This window comes from Athene noctua, chromosome 6, assembly GCF_965140245.1.
Source record: "Athene noctua chromosome 6, bAthNoc1.hap1.1, whole genome shotgun sequence".
NCBI classification, from domain to species: Eukaryota; Metazoa; Chordata; class Aves; order Strigiformes; family Strigidae; genus Athene; species Athene noctua.
This window is the reverse complement of record NC_134042.1, coordinates 13248731-13264133: the sequence shown is the minus strand read 5'-3', so window position 1 is coordinate 13264133 and position 15403 is coordinate 13248731. Positions and strand designations below refer to the sequence as shown.

The following is a 15403-nucleotide window of genomic DNA, read 5'->3' as shown; positions in this document are numbered from 1 at the left end:
AACACTAGGAGTGACCGAGGCCCTGTCTGAAATCGGGTGTATTGCTGAAGGACTTTTCTTCTAGTATATATATTTGTGTATATTTTTTTGTGTATTTGTGTATGTTTATCTATTTATCTTGTATGTCGTTTAGTGATGATGAATGACTGAAGATTGGCAAATAACTGCCTTCCCTGTTCTCTTTCATACTATTACAATTATGTATTTTCATTCAGTATTTTGCAGGAAATATTAACTAAGTAGACTGACATCTATAGGAATAAACTTTTGCTGAACCAAATGCCTTCACAGTGAAAAAAATCCTGGATAGTGTATATGTTTAATACAAACAAGGTAGAAACTTTTAAATATCACAGTACTATTCATGGGGAGCCAAGGAATAAATCAATGAGAGTTTGGTATCTAAGGGATCTATCTGCCTCTAAGTGGCTGTATTTAGGCTGGTAATGTGAGAGAGGGAGTGATTAAAGGGTATGAGGAAGAAAAAACAAGATGTAATTATTCATTCTGTGGTGTTAAAAAAAAAAAATACCTGAAGGCTACTCTTATTTAAAATATTACAAAACATACAAAGTTGTGCTAGTTACTATTTTCTGCATAAAGCATAAACTTTCATCCCCCACTGTTTCCTACTTCTCTTAGAGAAAGTGCAGCACTGCTGCTCCTGGAATAGGAAGCGTAAATTTAATTTCCTCTTTTAAATGTCCTACTTATAACCATAAATTTGGTTTTGTTTTATGTCAAAAATCAATTCCAGCTGCTCCTTGAAAACAAGTTTTACTGTTTTCCATGGGAGTAACATAGCATATACTGAAGAAAGAGAGGAACTTGCATTGGTTGGAGCAGATGAGCCATAAGAATCCAGGATCCCAGTGATTAGTCACATTTTTATAAAGACCATACTCTTTCACCACTGTAGTAGATAGTTTTCAGCCAGTGATTCTGGAGCTGTGGACTGGAACTCTGTTCCACCCTTAAAACATTTAAAATGTTGCACAGCCTAGAAACAATCTGACCCCTGTACCCTGAGATGCTGCCTAGCATGTTTGGAACGACCTCTCACGCTTGAAATGCAAAACAATCTGCAGACATAAAAAGCACCTCTTTTAATTTTGGCCTTAATATTAAAATCCATCTTTTGCACTCTTCCTGATTAGCTTGAGCATGAAACTCCAGAGTCTGCAGCAAGGAACTGAATAAAGTGACCTGTGATCAGTATCTGGAAAGTGGGACCTCAGTTTGACAGCTGAAGGGTAAAAAGATAACATGGATAGGTTTAGGTGTAGGTAATGCTAAAATTCAATAGCAGAAAGAGTAGAGATGCGGAAGTAGTTATTTTTACCGGATGCTTCTGATGCTATTCTTCCTTGATTAGGAAGGATATTAGAGGCTGAAGTTCATAATTTGTACAAGGAGAGTAAATGCAAAATGGTCTATTTCTTTGGCTAAACAAAGCAGATGAACATATTAGGAAAGCCTTTGCAATGTTTCCTGTAAATAAAACCTTGTTACAGCAGTACAAGTGAGTTTGGATTTCACTTTTTTTTAAGCAGGTAACAGTTTCGATCTGAGACAAGAACATAGAAGCAGGAAACTCGGACAGCCTTTCTCTTTTCCTTGGTTTTGCTGCAAGCTGCAAAATGACTATTATTTTTACTTACCTAGTATGTTTATAAATTATTTGAAATATTAACATTCAGTACTGCAGTTACTAAACTTTTATTAGTGGAAGGGAGATATGCAGGCTGCATGGAATGAGTTGTAATTAACAGAAAGTAAAAATGCTCTTTCTGATGGGGGAAGGAATTGCATTCAATCTCAAACTATTTCCTAAATCTGTTACTGCTAAAATATTTACCCTTTTACATCATCCTCTAAAGCAAGGTGATGAACACGACCTTAGTTCCAGCTCCGTTGTTAACTGTTCAGTAGCACATGTGACATCAGTCAGATAGATTTAATCTTCTTTGTACTGAAGAATTCAACAGTTCCAATGCTTTTCTTGCCATTACAGGTGGAGGGGAGTGCTATTAGACTCTTGTCTTTTGAGCGCTTTTCCTTCAACAGTGTATGTGAACTGTGGAAAATGTAATATAGAGAGAGTAAGATTATTTTTTTTTCCCCCTAGCTGATCCAAAATGTGCACATATGCTCATGTTGTGGTCTACCTCAGTATTGTCTGTAAGACCACCTTCTTTCCATTCACAGTCACTTCCTCATTCCATTTGCAATTGCTTGCCATCATTGTGGTAACTACAGCAACTACGGTCTCACATGTAATGTCAGGGGGAATTGTACATTTTAAATTGTCTCTTAAGGTAATCTAAATGCTGGAAGTGGGTCAGGGAAGATACTAGTTGTAGACCATGGCTAGGCCCACCTGCTTTATATAGAACAGTGACATCTTTTTGCTGAACATATGGCTGCCTAAGATGCTGGTGCCTGCTCTTTTTACTTACAGAGTAAGTCTTTAGGTTTTTTTCTAGCAGAGATACTGCCTTCCATGAAAGCCAGCCATATCCTAAGCACCAAAAGCAGCATGGCTAGCAGGTCAAGGGAGGTGGTTCTGCCCCTCTACTCCGTTCTGGTGAGACACCCCACCACCCCTGCAGTGCTGTGTCCAGCTCTGGGGCCCCCAATATAAGAAGGACATGGACCTCTGAATCAGGTCTAGAGAAGGCCGCAAAGATGATCAGGGGCTGGAGCACCTCCCCTGTGAGGACAGACTGAGAGAGTTGGGGGTGTTCAGCATGGAGAGGAGAAGGCTCTGGGTAAAACTTACAGTGAGTGGCCTTCCAGTACTTAAAGGGAGCTACAGGAAAGCTGGGGAGGGACTCTTGATCAGGGGGTGTATGGATAGGACAAGGGGTAATGGCTTTAAACTGAAAGAGGGTAGATTCAGATTAGATATAAGGAAGAAATTCTTCACTGTGAGGGTGGTGAGACACTGGCACGGGTTCCTCAGAGAAGCTGTGGCTGCCCCCTCCCTGGCAGTGTTCAAGGCCAGGCTCGACGGGGCTTTGAGCAACCTGATCTAGTGGAAGGTGTCCCAGCCCGTGGCAGGGGGGTTGGACTAGATGACCTTTAAAGGTCTCTTCCAACTCAAACCATTCTATGATTATGTATCTTTACACACACTGACCATAAGACTGCTTTTAGTTTTAGCTTTCTAGGTCCTTAAAAATTTGCTAAACACAGCTAAAACACGTGTTCTCTCCTTACTAATAGCCTGTTAAGAGCAATAGGCGCATTTCCCCCACGGCTCCGGTTGCGGGTACAGCCTGCACCTACCCCTGTCACGGCTGGGTCGCAGCTAAGCCTGGCCCGAGAGGGCGGCAGCAGGAAATGGCACCCCGCACTAACCGAGCCGGTGCGGGAGGGCGAGGGGCGCACGCCAGCAGCCGGTGCTAACCCACAGCGGGAAGCTTCCCAGGGCCATCAGCCCCCGAGCGACGGTGTTTGACCTCAAGATGGCGACGCTCCGAACAGGGTCAAAGCGCCGCATCACCTGCCCCCAGCAAAGATGGCGGCAGCCCGGACGCCTTTCTTCTCCCTCTATGCCCTTCTAGCCGCCGCCGCTCTATGGTTGGGCGCCATTGTCTGGCTGCGGCGCGGGAGGGCGCTCTGGCACGGCCGCCTCTATGATCGTGCGGCGCGGTGCAGGTCGGGCCGCCGACGGAAGGGGCGGGTCACATGACCCCGCGCAGCGCGGCGGCGGCGGCTCGGCGCGGTGTGTTCGCGGCCTAGTGGCGCCCCGGGGCTTCCCAGCCGGGCCTCAGGCGGCCCAGCGGCGTCCCCCGACCCCATCCCCGACCCGCGCGGCGCGGAGGGGCTGCGGCGACGCTCCGGACGCGGCTCCTGCTCCGCAGCGAAGGGGTGAGAAGTGAGGGGGGACGGGAGGGGGAGGGAAGGCGGAGGCGGCGGCGGCGGCGCTTCGGCCGCCCGCTGAGAGGAGGCGCGGCCGGGGCTGGGCCGAGGCCGCTCTGCCGCGCCCCCGCACCCTGGGCCGTGGCGACGCCGGCGGCCTCGCGGCGGGGAGGCGGCCTGGGCCTAGTGGCGAGGAGGAATGGGTGAGCGGCCTCGGGGAGGTGCTGGCGGGAGGGTGGCGGCGGGCGGCAGGGGCCTTCGGCTTCCTCTCCCGCCCAGGAGGCGGGGGTGTCCCTTCCGCCTCCCGGAGGCGCGGCGGGGAGCCGGCCCCGGCGGGCGGGGCGGCGGGCGGCGCCGCGGAAGGCGAGAGGAGCCCATCGCACGCCCGGGACGAGGCCCTGCGTCTCTCAGGTGCGAGCGGACGAGCCCGTGGCGGACCTTTGCCGGCGCCCGAAACTGGTCCCCGGCCTGGGCCAGGCCGCCTCCGATGGCCGCTGGGGTTTTGCTTGTCGATGTCGGGGAAGCGGGTCGTGCGAGGAAACGTGTTTCCAGCGGATCGCGGCGGGGAAGTTAATGTGTTTAGTGCGGAGTGGGGTGGTCATCCTAAAACACGTGTTAGTAGCTTGTTCGTGAAAGAATCCGAGTGAATCATCCGGGTCGGTAGCAGTTGTGATGTGCATATTGGCATGTTTTTCTCATCATGTCTTTCTCCATTATAGAAAAAGACTTTTGCCTGAAAGAAAAAAAGGGGGTTTGTTTAAATACAGGGAGCATCCCGAACGCAACTAACTTTTTTTTGGTAGCGGGTCTTACGTGGGTTTAAAGTTGTAGAGTTCTCAGTCTATTCAGATTAAAAATGCATGCACACGGATTTTTAGTAATTTTTTGTGAGGTGGGAAAGCATTGCTTCAGATACTGCATCAGCATTTATGGAAGGTGGTCCAGAATAAATTCAAAGAAGGAAGAACAGGACAGTTTTTTACTATCCCAGTAAAGGAGTGGCACCGTATACAGCGCTTCACGTTTCTTTGCTTCTGTCTTTCGAGTGCCCATTCACATAAATGTTGTAATACCACAGCCACGTTTGTGTTTTGGAAAGAGTTAATAGCAAAGTTAGTGAAGAATCACTTATTTGACTGACTAGGGCTTCATATGGGTGCAGAGGCACAGAATTAGGAACTAAATCAAAGATGTTAAAGTTCTGGTGACATGCTTAATGGAGCCCTAGTTAAAGGGCTTTCGGACTGAGGCTTTTGTTTGGGTGTGTTGCTTCTTTGTTGCTTCATAGTAATAGTTTGGGATACAATTTATTTCCTTGTGGCTAGTGTACGCTTTCTAGATCACCTCTGAATAACCGACTTGAGCAAATACTAGTTTTGCTTATTCAGAAATAAACACACTTAGAAAATCCTAATCTGTTTTATCTCTTCCCATGTCTGTTTGACATTGATGCCTTGCTTAGCTTGCAGGCAATTTTGGAGAAAACTGTAGGGCTATATGAGAAAGTAGACATTTTCACTGAGTTGGCTTGAAATAAAAGATTTTTCTTACAGAGAAGGTTTTTTTTGGTGTGAAGCAATAATATAAACAGTATCTTCAATGACTGACAAACTATGAGGTTATTTTTGTAATGGAATGGCTTAAAAATCCTGTAAAAATCATGTAGAGGCTGATGTAAAAGCCTATGTAACAGTACTAATTTGAATAGGTTGGTTTACTGCATATGTTTTCTCCAGTTGCTTCTGAAAATATGTCTGTTGCTCAGCTGCACCCATCATATGACACAAAATGTATACAATACTTAGTCATAAATGAGAGGAAATTATTATTCATCTCTGTTGCTGCCTCAGTATTGACATTAGAATTAAATGCCAAAACATTTTACGATTCTTATTAAGAATTACTCTAATTCTTAAAAAGCATTAAAAACATGTTTATGTTTGAAAGCTTTTCTATAGGGACATTTCAGTGAAGCATGGATATACAAATCAAATGTCTTGGTATAACATCTGTTTAACCAGGGCGTTACTGGATATCATAGTGTTACACACTTAGCAGGCGTTTGGATTTTGTAAGGTGCTCTTGTAATACTCTGAATGTTAAGATTATAATCAAAGCTGGATTGTAGTTCATTAAAAAAGAAAAAAATTCCAAACAAGTTTTGCGCTTAACTGCTCCCTTATTTTGGGGACTAGCTTGTCAAGCTATTTCGTGCAACTTAGTTATTTTAGACTAAGTGTTCAGATTTTTTGTGGTACAGAAGAATTGTATTGGGAAAATGTTGAAGAGAAGTTAAAATCAGGCAAAATGAAATCAAGCTGTATCAGCCATACTGTCACTGCTGTTATGACACTACCTGTACGTATTCTGAAAACACATTGTTTGTTTATGCATTAAGACTTCAGGATTTTTACAGTTAACTTTGTTTAGTATAACAGCAGCTCAACAGTAAGTGTTGTAACTGTTTCATGGGGAACTTAGCTGTTTTTAAAATGGTTAAAATGTTTTCTGGATTTTTAAATAAAAGTGTGAAGAGATAGTAAGGAAATTAAATCCTGTGACACTGGTAGAATTATGGTGCTGCCCTGAGTAGGTGATAAAATTGTCAGTTTAAAATATATTGGATACCATTTTATGAAACTACCTTCTGTTTATGACACATCTCTTCACCCCTCTATTAAAAAAATCAGGTAAATAAAAAAAGTTTAAAGAATACTATGGTTTTTAAAAAAATACAGTACAGCCAGACCAATACAATCTTCTCACATAGTCAGTCCCCTCTTGTTGGGACTTCTGGGATTCAAAGATAATAAAGAAGCGTGGGGCAGCGATGTCTGAGTGATTGTGACCCTTGTTTCATAGTAATTCTGCGTGGTCTCAGACACTAGAGTCCAGCATGCCCTCAGGCCAGCCCTGTGCATTTGCCATCGTGCCTCTAATGGACAGAGCTGTGTCCCAGCAGGGATAGCACTGAGTCAGAATTAACAAGTCTCGGTGGATTTTGCCAAACCTTAAGAGCAGTATGGGTATCCCTGTACCCTCTCAGAGTTTCAGAAGATTGGTGCAGCTGGCTCTACATGGCGTTAGGTTCCACCAGGACTTATTAACTCAGAAAAGCAGCGTATGAAAGCAACTGAACTCCTTCTAGGCCAAAGTTGAACCTGGAATGTTATAGCTGTGTTTGTGCAGCACTTGTTGTAGTTAATAACTTGGGCTGGATTTGAGCTGGGTCTGCTTAGAGTAAGCTTAGATGTTTTGCCACTCATGACATTATTAATCTGCAGCTTACAAAAATTGCCTAAGGCCAGGAAAGTATGCACTTACATTCCTGTGTTAACTTGGATCAGGAGTGTGCTTTTGAAGGAAGCCTTGCAGTTGTCCTTACCTGGGAAACCTTTTTTTCATACTGGTTTGCACTATTCCAGTGGAGGAACTGTATTCCTTTTGGATGAAAATATATCAGAAAATGCACTCCTACCTGCAAACAGGCATTTGTTCCAGTGGGGTGAGCCTCCCCAAAACGTGTAGTGTGGACATTAGGGTCTCAGCTCCATCTGTTTTGTTTAACAGACATGCTCCCGTTGTACTGCCCTGCTTGCTGGCATGGACATGGCCTAAATTGTCTACACTTTGAGTCAGAGACCTGACATAAATCCATCATTTTGGGGACTGAAGATGTCGTTATCTCAATATTTCAGGCGAGATGCTCACTGCTTTTCTTACCCCTATATCTTTGTGATCACTATAACATTCACAAACTTAATTCCACTTAAAGAGCTGCTAGCTGAAGTGCAGCTGTCAAGAATGCTGCTTACATCCAATTTCACTTGAGGTGCTACTTTAATAAGTCAACTAAGTTTTTAAAAATATCTCAGGACTCTTTAGTTCCTTAATTACACATTTGAATATATTGGGGAAATTTGAAGATCACCGTATACAATACAGAGACCACAGCAAATACTGATCACTGAACTGTACTGGCAGGGTAGTAGGACAGTCTACAGAGAAATTCAAGATGCTGTTCCTGAGACTTCTACAACTGTATTCTACTTAGACCCAGCTTAGCATCTTGTAACTTTCCATACCTAACCCTTGCTTTGTAGTTTCTTATAAATTTGATGTCAGAGGCCCCTCTTGACTGTTGGAAAAGTATGTATGTTTCTTCTGTGTTCTCTAGCTGCTGACAGAAAAAGTGTGCTACGCAGTTCCCTTGATTATAGCATCTTGTCTCCAGTAACGAACTGGGTGTGTCTTCCTCTCTTGTCCAGATCTCTCACTTCTCCAGCGAGCAGTTTCAATTTTGGTATCTGTTGATCCTCACAGTTTTCATAACAGAAACAGAACTAAGCTGTTCTCTCTGCCAGTTTCACACTGATAGTTACATATAGTAGCAAGAAAGAGACAAATACTTCCTTTAATTCTAGTGTTGCTCTTCAGTGGCACAGACGGCAGAGGTGCTAGGATCAGTCCATGCGAGAATTAAGTCAGTAACAGAGCAGCTTTCTAGCTGCTGTGAAAATAACTGTACAAACACGAAAAAAAATAAGACCAGAGTGCTTCAAGTAAAATGGTTTGTTGGAGCCTTACAGATGACGGTGTGTTTCACATCATGACTAGAAGATTGAAAGACTAAATTTGATCCCTTCTTAACTGCCTTGTTCCTTTTATGTAGTAACAATTACTTCAATGTCTGCTAAATCTTTGCTTTTTAAATTTAAATTAAAAACAAAAAAACAGAACAAACCAAAAACAACAGATTTGCCTGTGTGCATATGCAACATCCATTGAGTACAGCATGTTTCAGTATCTTTTAATTCAAACAACTGTTTCACCTCTTAGTCCCCAGGCCCTTTTTTTAGCTTCTCCAAAATGCTGTCTCAGGTAAAGTGCTTATCAGAGCAAGAGAAGGGACTGCACCTACAGGCAGCCTGGAAAATTACTTTCCCAGTTGTTCTTTTTTGTTTAACAGACCATTCCATAATGTCTTTGGGACCTCAGATGGTGTAACACTGTTGTAGCCTGTTTAGAACCATCTCAAACCCAATAGCTTATTACTCTACCATCGTGCTACAAAACAGCTTTAAATTTTGTCCAGTTGTCTGAGAGCTTCAAAGATCTTAGTTTCCTGCCTTACCTGGGACTGTTGACTGATTTTTTTGGTGGAAAAAGTTTGAAATAGTGATGCCAAGGCGGATAAGGGAGTTCTGTTCCCTTCCACACCATTTAAGTTCCACGTTCTAGAGGAATGTCAGCGGATGTGCATGTAGTCTGAAGAGACAATAAACCATATTCTTCCACCCAAGATGTTTTATCAGTACACTTTTGCTGCTTTTCTTTGCCTGTTCCATTTTAAAAATTGAAGAATGATAGAGAGGAAGTGTGTTTTTAGGCATATGGATTCTAAGGGGGAAGAAAATAAGGATTAATGTTTCTTATATTGCATAAAATAATCTTACTGAACTGTTGAAGGAGTGCTTGCATTTGCTTTCTTGCTTCTTTTACCATCTTAGACCTTGTGTCACAGGAGCATTTTATCTTTTCTCCTGGTGAGATGTTGATGAGTGCCCTTTGGGGCCAATTAATGAATGTCATTATCACAAACCTCTTGTAAGTGATGTAGCTGTAAATGTGACTTTGAGTGAATTATGCTATAGGGTCACATAAGTGTTCTTAACCGAGTAAGTAAGTTCTGATGTTCAGAGGTACTACCAAATGCGTTTGGGTTTCCCTTTCATGCTCTCCAGTCCGCTATCTATCTCTCATAGTTGTTTCCAGTCTTTGTGGGAATAAAGTTTTGCTACATGATTCTCTTATTATAATTTTTTAGCTCTTTCAAATGTATTGTGGGAGAGTATTGATATTAGCTCTTACTTCTAGTATTTCAGACTGTCATTAACTGCCTGCTCTTGTATGGGAGGCACTTCTGTCTCCAGCAAAGCTCCTTTCCTCTTTCTTAAGCGTTCAGTGCCAGGAAGCTGGGGAAAGCATTTTATAATCTACGGGTCTGTTGTACGTATCGGAATTTTGCTTACCAGAACTCTTTTTCTTAAGGCTGCCTGCTTCGGTTTTGACTTGCGGTTGCCTGCTTGGAAAACAATTGCAGTGAAGACCTGGTACTGTAGGTTGTAAAGCAGGCTGTACGGTCATTGAGAAATGCAGATGCTTGCACAGACAGCTACCTGGGCTCCTGTCGCTTGTGACATTGTGCCTTTGTGATGCATATTCACACGATCCAGTGTGTTTTAAGTTCTTCTAGTGCTTCCGTGCAAATGTACCTATATGCTCAGCAGTAATACTGGTGACCTGTTTTGTTTTTATAGCAACTGAGGGCCAACTTTTTTTTGAAGACTTGACCATGTAAGGTTGCTGAGATAACATTGGACGCAAGAAGACATGCCTTGTTAGTTGTGTTAAGAGTGATTTTGAGTTTTTTATTATTGGGTTGTGTCTGTTACAGGGTCAATAATACACACATCATAATAATCTGAATAGCAAATGATATTAAAACAATCGTTTCATGGTAGAATACTGACTCTCAGCTTACAGGCTATCGTCTCAAGTTGAGCTCTAGAAGATGTGTGAACTGGGAAGTTAAAAAAAGTTCAGAGAACCCTCTTCCAAACTTTTAACTGTCTCTGGTGGAATTTGGAGACTCCCCAAGTGTCATCTTAAATACGATTCCAGTTAATGCTGAGCATTGGGATGTCCCAGTTCTTTCTCTCATCTTGTTCCACATTTGTATTGTGTGTGATCATTTATGGTACAAGAGAACTATTTGCTTTATGGAAAATATATTACAAGATTACTTCTGTTTTTAGATGCTGCAAAGATAAGTTTATTTTAAAGAAACCAGACAAACTGTTAAATGCTGTTTAAGTCACACTGCTTGTAAACCATTGGTACGAGGAGCCAGATACAGTTTTGTTTTTCACTTTATTCTGAAACACTTTCCTGGAAGTGCTGTTTTTCATTGTGAAAGAAGACTTCTACTACTTTGTGACTTAATGAGTACCTGAAGAAAAAGAATTAAAAATATTTTTAGTTTGTAGTTATGTGTCTGTACAAAGATCTAAAATCATTTTGGACACTTATTTGCATTGCCTTTGTAATATCACGTTTGGGAACTGATTAGTACAAGCTTCCTTTTCTATCTGTTTGACAGATTGTGACTGGAAGAATGTCTTTTCCACCTCATTTGAATCGCCCTCCTATGGGAATCCCAACGCTTCCCCCTGGGATCCCACCTCCACAGTTTCCTGGCTTTCCTCCACCTGTACCTCCTGGTAAGTTATGTTAGTATATGTAAGTGTTGTAGAAGTAAATTTCCATTTATTATTCTGAATTGTATTGTTTACAAAAGTTACTGTGTCTTATTTCAGTAACTGGTCCGTGTACATTGCAGTTGAGTGTGTAGTTTACCCACAGATCATGTCATGTGAGCAAGCTCCTTTTGGTCTTCCAAAAGCTGCTTACTTCTGACCAGAAATCAAACCATTAGAGACAATACCAGACTTTGTCTTGGACCTTTTTTCCAATGCTGAAGCTAGGTGATGATTTTTGTTAATGTTAGGTATTCTAAGAGCCACTGTTTTGACAGCAGACTTAATGATTTTCAATTCCTTTCAAATAAGCCATTGTAGTAGTACCTTCGGATACAGTTGGGTACACTGAGTACGTGTGGTGTAAAAATATAGGAGTAACTTTCAGAGAAGCTCCAACAGTTTGCATTGTTGTTCTCCACTTTTTAATTAGTTCCACTTTTATTCTGCTTCTTACTTTCCTCCACACATCTTGCGAACTTACTGTTACGTTCCTCTTTCTTTCTGATCTTCCCCAAATGAATCCCATCTTTCTTCCCTTTGTTCATCTGTAAGATCAACCTCTGTCTTTTTGAGTTGAGACTTTAATTGGTTTGGAACTGCCTTCTTTTTGTACATTCCCAGCATAGATAACAGTGACTGAAGGCAGGAAACCATAGAGCAAGTGGGAATGAGAAATGCATCAGAGAATTACCTCTCTGAAATTCATGACAAGGGCTGCAGAAAATCTGTCTATATGGTCTTAAGCTGTGTTGTGCCCAAGTGTTTTGTAGAAAATTAAGGTATTCAGAAACCAGATGACTGAACTCAGGAATGGTTTGTACACATCCATTCATCAGGCTAATCCTTACTTGCATTAATTTTTCTGAACTTTTTTCCCTGAGATCCATGGGGTGTTACCTGTTTTCTGCTAAAGGCAGAGTTCTTGATTAGGTAGCATTCTGCCATCAAAAAATCTCAGGTTAAATTTTAAAACCATACCTCTTTATCATTACTGGCTCCAGTTTATATACACTGGTATGAAAAACACCAGATGCTTTTAAAAATAGCTTTCTGAAGAATGTTTTAAAATGTCTGATACAAGTTTCTGCTCTGAACGTTTGCTTCTTAGTGTGTGCGCCAAAGACCTTTCTGTTCTCTTGCTGTGTTTGACTTTTTATATAACTAGTCTTGTTTCAGTATTAGTAATCCAAACAGTATGTAGAGTGGAGGAGTCTGGTATTAGTCAAGATTTAAATTTTCCTCTGCACACTAGAACACGATTTACTTACCTGTGCAGATAACGTATTTCGACATGTAGAGGATATGAGTCTCTCATTTCTTAGCACAAGTATATCAGTAGAGTTGAAAATGCCACAGTGGCTTTATGAAAGTCTACTCTGAAGTTACTCCATAGGTAAGATAACAGTTTTAGTGGCTAATAATAATATCTTCAGCTGTTTGGCCAAAATTTCATGTTCTAGTTATCTTACTCATCCTATAATTTTTGGAAAAGGTTCAGCTAGAGCAGTTTGCTTGTGTAAGAATGAAGTTATGAAAAGTGTTTCACTTTGCTTAAAAATATGGCTGTTTAAAATAAAGAAGTTCTAGCATTTCCATCTCTGAGTGTGGAAGATTTGATAAGGAGGTGATTCTGATATCTCTTGTCATCTCTGAATATTATTGGATGCCATTAAGATGTAAAAAATTATGGTTCCTGTGTAAGAAATGGTGTAGTGGTTCAGACGAGCAGTCCGTATAGCCTGATGCATTGTCTGGGCAGTGGGAATACAAGATGGTATTTAGGGTGGACGTGTACACCTATCTGCTCTCTGTTCCTCATACAGATGTAGTGTTAGGGATATTAAGAGTATGATCTTTCATTTTTCCTTTATCTTTTTCCGGACCTGTTATTCATGAACATTTTGATATTATTTTTTGAACCTGACGATACTGTCCATCTCCACTGTCACCTTTTGTGCCAAATTTAAGAAGTTCATTGACTGCTATTTAAAGTGCTACTTTCTTATATCTGTCTTCAAACTCATTGCCTACTTAGCATTTCCCTACTGCCCCGGTTCTGATGTGGGAGTTGGGCAAGTTGTGTCTTGTGGTTTTATACACCTGCCTTGCAAACCTACACACTTGAAGAGTCTCAGAGCATAGAGTCTTTCCTAGTAAAGCAGCTGCTTCAACACTTAAGTCATGTAGTTGTTCTTCTCCAAGGCTGTGTGTAGTTCTTGGCTGGCAGAGATCAGGTCTGTAAGCAGTAGCCAAGGCACAGTCGCACCAGGTTTTTGTACAGCAGCTGAATGATGCCTGTGGTCTTGATCCATCAGTATGTTTGCTGATGATGCCCAGCGTTTTAGTGGACTTTTGGGGTTTTTTTTTGGCTTCTAAGCATTGGGCTGGTAGTTTCAGAGAACTGTTAGTGATAACACAAGTATCTTTACTGAGTTGTAACTTTAAAATCCAATTTCAGCATCATGGTAAATACAGTTACAATAGTTATAGGGCTGCACAACCAAGGCCTTTCTTGTCTTGGAATAGTTCCTTCAGTCTATCAGTTGCCATGGTGCATTAAAACTGAGAGCATGGGAGAGCAATACACCTTCTGATTCTCTGAATGGTTTGGAAGGATAGGAGGTAATAATGACTTTAATATGAAGGGACTGAGGAAGAGGACTGAGTGTTGGAGAAAAAAAATGATGGAATCAAAGCAAAACCAGAGTGGATGAAGAGAAGGCTGGAGAGGGTGTCTGAGAAGTAGTGTTGTTTCAGGACTAAGCACTGGAGAAAGTGAGAGAACAAGTCCAGGAACAGTGGGTTGCAGAAGCTTGGTTAGGATTTTATGAAAACAGCAGAAAGAGAGATGGAGAAGGGAAGGATCAAAAGAGGAGGATTGAGAGTGAAAGATGAAGAAAGTTTTTTGTAAAATGAAAAACAGAGATCTAGAATCCCTAGAGGGTATTTCTCTGAAGAATATGAGATACACTTCATTTGTAGTTCTTGAGTCTCAATGTCTTTACTGGCCAGCAAATAGTTTTGAAATCCATTCACTTAATATCTTTAACTTCCTTTAGCAGCTGACGTGGAAAGACAAACAGCTTTTATTATGATCAGATAATTGGTTCACATGGTAGTACTTAAAGCTGTCAGTGGATTTCGTAGTGGGAAAGAGGGTATTACATAGTTTCACTTGATTAAATATTGTAAGTTAAATTTTAGAGACTGCCAAATCAAGTATTAGCAGGTAGGGAGCTTCTGGATTGATGTTTTCTATGCCACCTTTATTATGCTATTCCATAAATAGTAGCATGAGGCCTAGTGGCATCCTCCATGGAACTGCATCCCTAATCTGTATGCAGAATCGATTGTTCTATGAGAACTGAGCAAGTCAGGAATGAGATTATCATCAGTAGGACTTCATCTGCTTTTGCTCTGTTTTTGGAATTCCCTGCCTCAATCATCATGCAGCCATCTTCTAGAACAGTACAGTGGTTTGAATGTGCTTTGAAAATAGACTTGTTTGTGATGATCAAAGTTGAAATGGTAGTGTGTTAAAAGTGACCAGGATGCACATGGTATGTTAGTGTACTTGGGCTGTGCTTGAATACTTAAGAGATTACTGGGAATCAACACTGTGAAATTCTTATTTGACCAAAAATTGCTGTCTGGTTTGGAAGGCATGTCTGTGATTACTGATGAATACAAATAAACCAATCTCAACAGGGCAGACTAATATTAATGTCTTGTCTTTCTTAGGGACCCCTATGATTCCTGTACCAATGGGCATTATGGCTCCTGCTCCGACCGTAAGTATTACAGTGGGGATGAGATGATAGCAAAATAAAATGGAGAGGAAAATTTAGTAGATGTCAACAGTATTTTTTGTTTGCTCTATTCCATCAGAGTTCATACTATGAAAGGAAATGCTTCACTTTGAATGCAACTGTTAAGCAAATATTATGTTAATTTCTGACCTAGACAAAATTTGAAGTAATGTCTGGAGGTGCTAGCTGCAAAGGTGAAGCAATTACTGTTCTTGCAAGAAGATGTACTTCTCTGAAATACAATGATTTAGGCTTTGCCTTTGGGTCACACATGGTTTTCCTACACAGTACAGTTAGATCAGTTAGGTTTCAGGTCTCTTGCTTTTGATTTTGGTGACCTAACAAGAGTGCTCTGGAGGTATCACCTCATCCAGGTTTATAAGGCTGTCATGCAGCACTGCTGAG

The 15403-nt window shown here is 41.6% G+C and overlaps 1 protein-coding gene and 1 long non-coding RNA gene across 3 annotated transcripts in view; one reads left to right on the top strand and one right to left on the bottom strand.

The window, feature by feature from the left end:
• Positions 1-1131: 1131 nt before the first annotated feature.
• LOC141961928 (uncharacterized) lies at positions 1132-3508 on the bottom strand. The gene is made up of 3 exons (XR_012633843.1): positions 3292-3508; positions 1859-2077; positions 1132-1246 (listed from the first exon to the last, which is right to left on the bottom strand). It is a non-coding gene; the product is annotated as an uncharacterized LOC141961928 (long non-coding RNA).
• Positions 3509-3693: 185 nt separating this feature from the next.
• Positions 3694-15403, top strand: part of RBM25 (RNA binding motif protein 25) — a 34302-nt gene continuing 22592 nt past the window's right edge. For both annotated transcript variants that reach the window (XM_074909638.1, XM_074909637.1), the window contains exons 1-3: positions 3694-3876; positions 11030-11150; positions 14931-14980. In XM_074909638.1, the coding sequence (XP_074765739.1) occupies positions 11045-11150; positions 14931-14980 (156 nt within the window). In that variant the 5' untranslated portion in view covers positions 3694-3876; positions 11030-11044. The remainder of the gene's footprint in view (positions 3877-11029; positions 11151-14930; positions 14981-15403) is intronic.